This window comes from Chrysoperla carnea, chromosome 5 (genome assembly GCF_905475395.1).
Source record: "Chrysoperla carnea chromosome 5, inChrCarn1.1, whole genome shotgun sequence".
NCBI classification, from domain to species: Eukaryota; Metazoa; Arthropoda; class Insecta; order Neuroptera; family Chrysopidae; genus Chrysoperla; species Chrysoperla carnea.
This window is the reverse complement of record NC_058341.1, coordinates 72,088,002-72,100,185: the sequence shown is the minus strand read 5'-3', so window position 1 is coordinate 72,100,185 and position 12,184 is coordinate 72,088,002. Positions and strand designations below refer to the sequence as shown.

Below are 12,184 nucleotides of genomic sequence, written 5' to 3'. Positions count from 1 at the left end.
AAGTTTTTTATCGAAACTATATGGTAAATAATTTTTATTTTTTTTAATTTATTTTCTAAATATAGTATTCTACATTATATTAGTTTTTCATAGAGATGGTGAACGTCATTCATTGATAAATAAATATAATATTTGTAAATTTGTGTATTTTTATACGCTTCTCCCATGTACACGTACAAATTGCGTCACTTTTAATTGCTAATATCTCATGTATGACATGGTAAATCATCTTCTAATTTTAACAGCATGTGTATTATGAATTAAATATTTTATATTCTGAGTTTTGAGAAATTCTTGAAATATCACTTTCGTGTAGGTACTACCTTAAGCTTAAAATAAATAATGAATATAAACGAATCACTTTTAAGAAAATTTTTATTAATAAACTAAATCAAATAAACAGTTTGCAATTAGTATCAGTGGTTGAAAGGATAAAGGGTAATACAAATCAAAACTATTTAAATTCAATATTAGAAAATGAAAATATTAATGTAAGTAAGGACGAAATCCAAAAAACTATGAATAAAGTCAAAGATTTGCGAGAAAAGGATAAAATAGAATTATTGCAAATGATAGACAATTACAAATCAGTATTTTCGAAAAAACCTGGTTTAGTAAAAAATTTTGAATGCAAGCTGCATTTGAAAGATCATATACCGTTTTCAGTACGAAGTTATCCGATACCTCATGCTAGAATAGGTGCTATAAATATGGAATTAACAAAAATGTTACAATGGAATATTATTGAAAGATGTAGATCAGAATATAATAGTCTGTTATTAACTGTTTTAAAGAAAAATGGAACTGTTCGTTTAGTTCTGGATGCAAGATTTTTAAATAAAATTTTATTAACAGATAGAGAATCACCATTACCTGTAGAATATGTGTTAGATAAATTTCATGGTAAAAAATTTTTAAGTAGTTTTGATTTAACTTCAGGTTGTTGCCAAATAAAGTTAGAAGAAAGTAGTAGAAAATATACAGCCTTTTTAGTAAATGGTAAATGTTATCAATTTAAAGTTTTACCTTTTGGTTTAAACTTGTCGGTAGGAACTTTTTCGAAATGTATGGATCATGTTTTAGGAGAAGATACTAAAGAATGTTGTACAGTGTTCGTGGATGATATTGTGGTAGCTTCGAAAACTTTCGAGGAACACATGGAACATATTAGAATTGTTTTAGAAAAATGTAGACAAGCCGGTGTAACGTTAAATTTAGAAAAAACAGAATTTTTGATAAAAGAAATTAAATTTTTAGGATATATTATAACAGCTGAAGGGCACAGAATGTGTGAAGAAAAGGTTAGGGCAATAAAAGAATTTCCTACACCTAAAAAAATAAAAGATTTAAAAAGTTTTTTAGGTATTTGCAATTTTTATCGCAGGTTTGTTGATAAATTTAGTTATTTAACTTGTCAGTTAACAAGATTATTAAGAAAAGATGTAGTATGGGACTGGGGTCCTAGGGAAGATGAAATTTTTAAGAAAATAAAAAATTGCCTTATAGAAACTTTATTAACAGTATTAAAACATCCTGATTTTGGTAAAACGTTTTATGTTAATACTGATGCGTCATATTTAGGTATGAGTGGTTATTTATATCAACTTGACCACGAAGGAAAACACTTACCAATTTCTTTTGTAAGTAGAGGTTTAGTTGGGGCAGAAACAAAATATACAGTATCTGAATTAGAATTATTAAGTGTAGTTTTTTCTTTTGGAAAATTTCGAAATTATATTATAGGTCATAAAACTATTTTACGTTCGGACCATAGATGTTTATTGTTTTTAGGAAATTGTAAAATTTTAAGCAAAAGATTGTTACGTTGAACTTTGGAATTACAAGACTATGATTATGAGGTTGAATATATTAAAGGAAAAGAAAATATAATAGCAGATCCATTATCGCGTTACCCCGTAGATGTTGTTGAGAAAAATGATCAAGAATTAATACAAATAAATAATATAAAAATGTTAGGTGAAAGTGAATTTAAGAAAAATATGAAGGAATTAGTTAAGTTGCAGAATGAGGACGAAGTTTTGAAGTATATAATTAATGTGTATAATGAGGAGGATGGAGAAAATAATAGGAAAGTTAAGGAGAATTATAAAGTGTTAAATGAAGTATTATTTTTTAAAAGAAAAGTAGGTGAAAAGTATAGTTGGTTAATCTGTTTACCAAAAAGTATTATTAATCAAACAATTTTATATTATCATGAATATTATGGTCATTTCGGGGCAAAAAAGTGTTATCATGCGTTATTAGAAAATTTCAAATTCGACAATATGTTTAGGATAGTGAAAGAAGTAGTTTCATCATGTCTTATATGTCAAAAAACCAAAATTAATACACAAACAAGCAATTTTAGTAAATATGTTAAAATTTATCCTTTTAAAAGTCCAAATAGTAAAAATTTAGCTCAACGCGTAATAAATCAGTATATACCGGAAAATGGAAAAATGAAAGAAATAATATCAGATCATGGACCACAGTTTATTTCTAAAATTTGGCAAAATAAATTAAAGGAAGAAGGAATAAAGGTAAGTTTGACATCAGTATATCATCCGGCATCCAATGTGGAGGAACGTGTTAACAGGGAATTAGGTCGTTTATTAAGACACTATTGTCATGAAAAACATACTAGTTGGGTAGAATATATAACACTAATCGAATTTTGTATAAATAATACTAAACATGACAGTACAGGTTACACACCAATTGAATTATTTAAAAATGAAAAACCTAAAAATCCAATAGGAAAATTGATAATTGATATGTGAGAAAATAGAAAAAACAAAGGCGATGTTATTGCAAAAAGCAAGAAATAGGAAACAAAGACATGATCAAGGATCAAAATTAATAGTTTACAAAGTAGGTGATTTAGTGTTACTTAGAACACATTTCAAGTCTTCTGCTAGAAATAAAGTATTTAAAAAATTTTTCTTACTATATGAAGGTCCGTATAGGATAAAAGAAATAAAAGCACAAAATGCTTATATATTAGAAAATCCAGAAACTAATATAATTAAAGGTACGTTTAATACTTCTCTTTTAAAGAAATTTAAACAAAATATGGATGAAAACTCATTCAAATAATTTATAATCAAAAAGTTAGTAATATATCAATTTTGTTAATTTTTAACAAAAAATTGATTTCGGTAATACCAAATTTATTACCTAAATTTGTTATTTTTAAGGGTGGGGTAATGCCTCCCTCAATTGCACTGTAATTTTTTTTGTTTGTTTTTGTTTAATATTTTTTATATACATAGATACACTTAATGAAATTATATACAGTACAAGATGTACGGGTAATTAATATATATACAAAAATTTTTTATTTTATATTTTTCCTTTAAATTTTCTTATGTATGCACTTAATAATATTCTGAAAGTACAGGATGTATGTGAAATTACAATACAAATATTTTTTTTTTATAATTTTTTTTAAAAATTTATTAATCATTATATCCCCTTGTTCGATGAAGTTTTTTTTTTGATATAAAAGTCCAGTGAGGCGTAGAAACCTTGCTGGCACAAAATTAAGTTCATCATCGAAAATAATTTTTCACTTTTCACTATTACACTTTATGGTGGTAAATGAAAAATAGCGTAGTATATTTCTATAAAGATGAAATGTACAATTTTGTCTATTAATTTTAATTTTTTTATTTACACTTTTAATATTAAGTTTACCAAAATTGAAAAACTCAGTAATTTTAAGTATTGTTAATCATTTTGTTAATTTATCTAATATGCTTTTACTATGGGAAAGATGATATATTACTAACAGAATGTGAAAAAAGTTTTGAATTTAAAAAAGGTTTTGATTATTACATTGAATTAATAATCTTCAGTACTAAACTCAACATGTTTGGTATGTTAATATTGCTTTTTATGATAAATATTTGGTTTAATGTTTTGATTTGAAGAATGATGATGCGTTGTGTATTATGAAAATTTATTATGTAGTTCATGCTCCTGATGACTGAATTATTAAAGTATATTGCTTATTGAAGTGTTGTAATAAAGAAATGATGAAAAGTTGGTAATGTGAAAGTTCTAAATTTTTATGAATATATAGTTGATATTATTGTTTGTAAAAAAATATACATCAATTAAATAAATAAAAATTAGTATTTGTTTTATTAATTTAAGGTTAAGGAAAATGTATTTTATTTTGTATCTAAAAAAGAAATTAATATTTTTGATCTTTTAGTGCGAGGTAATGTGAAGAATTAACTATTTTAATATAGCCTATTCAAAATTAATAAAAAATTAATCAAAAATCTTAATTTCTTTTATAAAAACCAATTTATAATGTAATAAATTATGTCAAAATGAAGACAAAAGCATAAAAATTTAATTCAGAAAAACAAATTATTTAAAAATAAATTTGTAAGCCTAATAAGAATAACTTCACGGAGGGAAAAAAATTCTGGGGTTTTAATTTAATAATTATCGGAAATTTTATGTTAACATTCTGTATAGAAAAAATTGTTAGTTAACAATTTCATAACTAATGGAAAAATTCGGGAAAAAATTTTTAAACCACGGGTTATTGTTTATTCATGTATCTCAAAACTACATTAATTTTTTTATTTATTAATATTCATATTTTACATGTTTAAATAATTTTTTTTGTTAGTAGGTCTCAGAGGCAGAACGCGCGCGAGAGCCAGACTTGCCGTATTTTGCGCTATTTTCAAGGCTCTGTAAAAGTTATAAATATTAGAGATACAATTTCGGCAGTAGAAACTTTATGTTAGGAAATTCCTTCATCTTTTTGGATCTTTTTTCAGAATTTGAAAATTTTCAATATTTTTTGAGTTATTAAAAAAAACTGAGCCCCCTATTTTATTTTTCACTTAATTGTTTATAACTTTTGCAATTTTTTTCAGCGCCATTTCGGATTTATCAGTAAACTTTCTACATAAAATTACGAATCGAATGACACTGTGAAAAATTAATAAAAAATTAATCAAAAATGTTAATTTCTTTTATAAAAACCAATTTATAATGTAATAAATTATGTCAAAATGAAGACAAAAGCATAAACACTTAATTCAGAAAAACAAATTATTTAAAAGTAAATTTTCAAATGAAATTATATTAAAAAATGAAAATATCTCTTAATTTCCTTCAGAAAAATGTTTTTCAAATAATCTTAAGTGACATAAAATCAAATTTACTTAATTAAATTATCTAATAGTCAAATTATTGATATTATGAATATATAATAAGTAGACAAGATTTTGTTTATACAATGTGAGTAATTTACGCACACAATATCGTAACAAGTTGTTCATAACAAAAAACTCTCGAAGCCAAAATACATTTGAATAAAAATAAAAATAAGATATTATTTGTGTTTTGTTTGTTTGTCTAAATTATGCAAAAATAATTGATTGTCCTTTTTTGGCAATTTTTTAATCTCGTTATCAGACAATGAAAGTAACCACACCAGCTAGCTTGGGTAGGGTAACACAAGCGAGGCGAAAGCAAAGGGATGGAGGACCTAGGACTGGAAGAGTTAAGACGTATTCTTTGCTTTTAGGAGAATAATATTTTTTGAGTTAAAAAAATTACTGTAATAATTGATATCTTTCATTTGATTAATATTTAAATCATTAGTGAATCGATAAAAATAAACCTAATAAACAAACAATTAACTAAATAATATATATTTTGTCAAGTATTTCAACTTTAAACAGAAAAATAAAACAGTAATTAAATATAAAGTGTTCAAATATCGATTTCAAATAAAAAAATTTATCATAAAATATGAATATTAAAACTTATTAAAGCAAAAAATAAACTTTCTAATAAAGAAAAAATCACTTTAAAATTTCGTTTAGTTAATAAAATATATAATCAGAACGTAATTGATAGACTTCAAAATGGACGTTTACAAAGATTATAACATGTGCTTGTTTTCAAATTGAAAAATAACACATACAACGCCATTAAAGTTACAGTGGCTAATACAGATACTAAAAAACCAAAGACTTAAACCACACTACTAGCGAAACTATCTGATGAACTGTGTATTAAAATTTGTTTATGAAAATTATTTGTATCTTCAAATTAAAATTTAAAATTGTTATAAAATAAAATTTCATTCAACAGTAATTCTTTTTTCGTTTTTAATTTTGTGTTTTATTTAATAACAATTTTTCCGATCTACAACAAAAAATTCTATTATCATCATCAAAAAGAAAAATTAATTTATTTTCGAAAAATCTATCATTATGCCCCATTGTGACCTGTACCGTAACAACACCTGTTTCGTAATTTTCGGAGAATTTACAGAAAAGTTAGAAAAAATCGTACATGTTAACTAGACTAAAAGAGGTATTACGGATGTTTCACAAAAATACAATTTTTAATGTTTTTTTTTTTAAATTTTTTTTTTTAATTTTTTTTTTGTTTTTTTTTTATTATATTAAATTTTTTTCTGATTACATCGTTTTCCAACTACATAAAGCGATTTTCACAAACTATGGTCGCATTTTCTATAAGATATCTTAATGGCAGCTCATTAAAAAAATATATATTGAAAATATCCGATTTGTACATATCTTAACTCATTGTTTATTGCCTGTGCAAGATGTAAACAGTCGTTTTTCGGGAAAATCAACGAGATTCATTGCACATGCCAACGGAAAACTGTTTCTGTTGATAACTAGCGATGGAAAATTCCATAAAATCGAAAATAGTTAGCATTTTTCATTACTTTTTTAATTCAAAATAGAAAATTATAGACGGGAAAAACTTTTTACCTATTTTTGGTGCACTTTAATAAAAAATTGACAAAATTAAAAAAATTAGACAAAAATATTGTGTAAAAAAAAGCGGCTTTGTACAGCAAGTAAAATTTTCTGATTGGATATTGTAACGAGTACAATCTATTCCATAATACAACAAATTCGTATGTCGTATTATTAGAAAATTGATTATTTTTCATAAATCAATCTTTTTTCTGCGCATAGGAAATTTGAATTACTGCTTTTCACATTTTTGTAAATCATCGATATTTTATTCCATTTTAGAGAAATAAATAGTCCAAATGAGTTTATGTTATTAATAGACCAAACTTCTGATACGCTTTTCATTAAAGTAGAATAATTTGGGGCCATCCATAAATTACGTCACACCTTGAAGAGGGGGAGGGTGTCATTCGAATGTAACATTGTGTGACAAAGGGCAGAGGGGGCCAAAAGCTTTGTAACATCACATTTCAAAATTTGTGATAATTAAGTGTCTATTATTTCTTAACTAGTCATTCATTGTCTCTATACTTATTTAACTAAAAGTTGATTTTATTAAAGATTATTCAATAAATATAAGAATAAATAGAAATAACTGTTTTTTTTTTTAAATATTGTTTTTCGATAAAATTGGAAAATGTGTGACGTCACGTCAGGGGGAAGGGGTTCTTCAAAATGTGACAAGGACGGGGGGGTGGGGTTAAAAAGTCCTGAAATTTGGGTGACGTAATTTATGGATGGCCACTTTTGGAAAAACATTTAAAAATCAGAAATTCATAACTTTCGTAAATTTTTGAATACGACTGGATAAAAATCAATAATTCGTAACTTACGGAAATTTTTGAATATGGCTGGATAAAAATTTGTTTATAATCCTATCTGAATTCTAAAGTAAACATATTTTAACTGAACAATTCGCTTATGACTTGACAAACTCATATTCGTCACAAAGATAAACTTTGAAACTTTTTGTTCTTCTTATGCGACCCATTAATTCCTCGTTATCATCTAGCAAAAATACTTAATGTTAAAACTAATGTAAAGTGTTGCATTTTTCGAAAATAGATCTGATTGAAAAAAAAAAAATTAGCTATAAAGTTTACTTATAAATTACTAATTACAAAATGAAATTATTTTTTCAGTACATTGGAAATGAAAATGAATAACAAGAAAAGGATACTTAAAAATGCAAATGCTATATTAAAAATAGAATTTTTTTTCGCAAAAACAACAAAGATTAAATGCATCAAAGATTTTGTATCTCTTTCTAACAAAACAGAATTTAAAATGAATTTTGACGGTGGTGAATTTAACCAACACAACCTTGTGAATCGTATACAGTAAATGACATCAAATGGTCGATAGTTTTATTTCACCTTTTATCATTCCTTTTGCGATGTTTTCACAATTTCACAAGATAAGCTAAAAAAAATGTCATTAATATAAAAACTTGTGTAAACCTGTGTTCTGGTATTCAACTATTGAGAACTGCTTACAAAAGCAACATCGAAATTCTTCAACAGTTCCAATCAAAGGGATTAAAAAAAATTAGTGAACCTGCATGGTATGTGCGTAATGACGACGTTCAACGTAATCTCAAAGTATCCACAGCATGTGAAGAAATGTTGCTGTTTAGTCATATCCTGTTAACAGCATCCATACGTTAAAGTGATCAATTGTTAGTTGCAAGAGTAAATATGCTTAAGTGTACTTCTTTTAAGATATTACGTAAATAGTTTAATATAATTTCTACTATCATATATACTACCGTTTGCTACCGTGTTACTATGAACTGAAACATTGCTGTTGAAGTTGTGTTCATTTGAAAGAATAATGTTGTTTTGTGTTTCTGATTATTAATATAGCTTTGTTATGTATTAATTATAGCAGTAGCTTTGTTTTACAGATTATAAAGGCATAAGATGTTACTGTTTTTCGATAAACAGTAAAAGACAAATACATCACTTATTTTAGGCATCTTGATTAATTATGACTTTTGCATAAAATCATTTACAATTAATATTAATATAAAAGATTGTAGACAAAACTTCCGTTTTAAATTGTTTTTGATAAATTTATTATAGCTTTGCCAATCCGTCTGTTGTCTGTTTCAGTCAAAATTTGTCTATCAATGATTTTGTTTCATATTTATTGATGATCTTAAAAGCTTATATATATATTTATTAATTACGATTTTGATGTAAATGGTTAACAGTCTAGTCAGTTACGGAACGCAGCGGATTAGTGTCAGTATCTGTGGCGTATATACGAGTGCAGCTGATACTTTTTCGGATACTGTTTGCCTACTGGTGACGACTGTTTATAACGTATTTTGTATAAAATCATTTACAATTAATAATAATATAGATGATATTAAGATGGTCTAATAATAGAAATAAGAAATTTGATAACAATTAATGTTTTACCAGGTGTTCGCCGAAACTACCGTTTTAAATTGTTTTTGATAAATTTATTATAGCTTTGCCAACCCGTCTGTTGTCTATTTCATCCAAAATTTGTCTATCAATGATTTTGTTTCGTATTGATTGATGAATCTTAAATGTTTATATATATTTATTAATTTTAATTTTGATGTAAATGGTTAACAGTTCGATGTAAAATGCTTTCTTGCATACTGGTACCTGTCATGCTATCCTCTGACAAACGTACATCATCGTATACAATCAGCCTTTATGGCATACATAATATACGAGGAGTGTTAATGCCATAGTTTCAGGACCTCTAACGATGTACAATTTGGCTACGAGTGATACAAATCAGCGCATTGCTGTGGTCAGGTCCGGGATCTTAAAACTGATTTTAACAATTTTGCATAAAATTATTGACAATTAATAATAATATAAACGAAATTAAGATTGTTCAATAATAGAAATAAGAAATTTGATAACAATTAATGTTTTACCAGGTGTTCGCCGAAACTACCGTTTTAAATTGTTTTTGATAAATTTATGATGGCTTTGCCAATCCGTCTGTTGTCTGTTTCATCCAAAATTTGTCTATTAATGATTTTTTTTCTTATTTATTGATGAATCTTAAAAGCTTATATATATTTACTAGCTAAAAGTATAACTTTGTAATGGCTCGCGAATGGTATAATATAAAATAGATCCATGTTATTATGCAATAATAAAATAAAAAAATTTTAACAATAATAAATATTAATACATACCTGTGATGTGTCACGCACACGGATACTATTTGTTGGTGTAAAAGATTTTTTACAAATATGACACTTTTCTACACACAGAAACCCCATTTCTTGTTCGATGGTGAGCGGTATCATTGGTTCAACGTGTTTAATTTTCTTTTCCAATGTATACGCAACCTGTTCCAGTTCTTTAACAAACCATTTTGCGCAATCAGTACCACGGTATGCCTTATAAAACGATTGGTTGGGATCATGGGTACAATGAACATAGTAACCTACACTGTAGGGTACATGTTTTTGAATATTTTGTGTATAAGACCCATGATCCATTTCCATGCCTTCATGATGTTGTGGTACCAATAACGCCTCAAAATCTGCATATACAATATATGGAATTGGTTCTTGATGAGAAAATTTCTGAAACTCAACGAACCGCTCGTCATCAGTTTTAGGCATTCGTACCCGCACCGCTTCTTTTTCACCACAATTTACTGAATGCTGTTGGAGTTTGCCTTCTGTAGCAAAATAGTTGAGACATCGATCGCATAAAAATATTTTATGCTCGTGTTTTGTCACACCCGATCGATTCAACTTTGCTAAATTTTTTATCCAGCAAAAGTGGTGACTGTTCCCATTCTCCACAGCCAATAGATGAATTTTCTGCCCCGCAGTGTTCGAACTAACGCGTACAGGAAAAATTTCCAAACCACATAGAAACGTATCTTTGTAGCCGTACACGTTAATCGATAAATGCGGGTTCATCTTTTCAAATTTATTAATTTGATCTAGAGACATGGGAAACTTTAATCCATCATATTTCAAATAATGACTATAGTGCGGGTATTTAGTTAAACGTTGAGGATCCTTTTCAACCGGGTAAAGTGCTGACATTATCGACCATAAAAAACAATGTTGGTCATCATTCCGGACATTAATCACAGCCAATTTATTTCTGATAACTGGTGGTAGTTCACAAAATGTTCCAGCTGTGATCGGAGAGTACTCATTCATGTGGACTCGAATATTTATGATCATGTCAAGAGCCCAAACGCTATCGCGTTCCTGGAATTCTTCCAATTTTTTCAACAAATAGTTTTTGACATGATCAGTGTACCACTCCTGCATGTCCGTGGTCAGATACATTTCCTTGGCCGACGTTATAAAAGTTTTCAAATCCTCCTCTTTGGTGCTGGGCTTAATGAAATTGCCCGTGAACATAATATACACCTGAAATAAAATTCAAGATCTCATTAGACTATTTAAATTATAAATCTTAAATTTTACTTACCTTGAGGGGATGCTTCACTAGCTCACGCCGAACGTGTCGTCGGAACATTGGAAATGCCCGGTTGAAAAATATATTTGGATCTTTATAATCCAAATTGGTAATCATACCAGTCTTCACCCTGCCCTGATGGTGGGTTTCAATTGTCTCCCAGATTAGATGTCGATTTTGTTTTTTGGTGACACCACCACCTTGCTTAACTAAATCTAATCGCAGTCGGTGAAGTTGCCGCTGGTATGATTTACAAAGTCCAATATTAGCTTCCAGGCGCAGAGAATTTTCTTTCTTTAACATCAACATCTTTTTCAATAAGCGGATGTTCTGCTTATTAAGTACCATCCATCGCTCAGCTTCCTCTGCCGTCTTGATGAGCCCCAACGCTCTCTCCACTTTCTTCATCATATCCGTGCTACCACCTTGAGGTACCACGTTTAGCGTCTGCATAACATTTTGTTCGTAGGTGTCCATCTTTCAAAAAAATTATATATAGTTCCACAATAATATTTAAAAAATTTATACACCTACCGTTATATTTTCAAATACTAAACAAAATATACGTTACCGAACGTTCAACACTAAAGTTAACTTACAAATGAGTAATATTTGTTGTTTTTTTTTTTTTTTATAAAATATATAGATTAAGTTTAGAATAATAAATATATCAAAAACAAAAAAAAAAATAATAATAATAATAAAAATAACAAGTGAAAACAAACAATTGACTGAGTTAATTGTTGAAATACCATGTATAGGCAGTGTTGATAACTCTATCACATTTCACATACATACATATCTGACATATTTAACTGATATTCTCATATAATGCGCAAGTGTTGATGCGCACTCGTTTGTTTTTTTGACGTCACGTAAATAACAAAAGATATTCACTTTGATATTAATACATACTATAAAATTTGCACATAATTAACGCCCTCGTGGGTAAACAGTGATGTTTACAAA

The 12,184-nt window shown here is 27.5% G+C and overlaps 1 protein-coding gene across 1 annotated transcript; it reads right to left on the bottom strand.

Annotated features, from left to right (window-relative positions):
- Positions 1–4,242: 4,242 nt before the first annotated feature.
- LOC123301400 lies at positions 4,243–11,692 on the bottom strand. Its single transcript, XM_044884138.1, has 4 exons — positions 11,228–11,692; positions 10,794–11,166; positions 9,961–10,535; positions 4,243–4,257 (listed from the first exon to the last, which is right to left on the bottom strand). The coding sequence occupies exons 1-4, from the start codon at positions 11,690–11,692 to the stop codon at positions 4,243–4,245; spliced, it is 1,428 nt and encodes a 475-aa protein (XP_044740073.1).
- Between the last annotated feature and the right edge of the window lie 492 nt (positions 11,693–12,184).

Coding starts and splice junctions, on each gene's coding strand:
- LOC123301400 (XM_044884138.1), bottom strand. CDS start 11,692: ATGGACACCTACGAACAAAATGTTATGCAGACGCTAAACGTGGTACCT. Junction 11,167..11,227: donor TAGTGAAGCATCCCCTCAAG/GTAAGTAAAATT, acceptor ATTTTATTTCAG/GTGTATATTATGTTCACGGG. Junction 10,536..10,793: donor GGTTGAAAAGGATCCTCAAC/GTTTAACTAAAT, acceptor TAAAAAATTTAG/CAAAGTTGAATCGATCGGGT.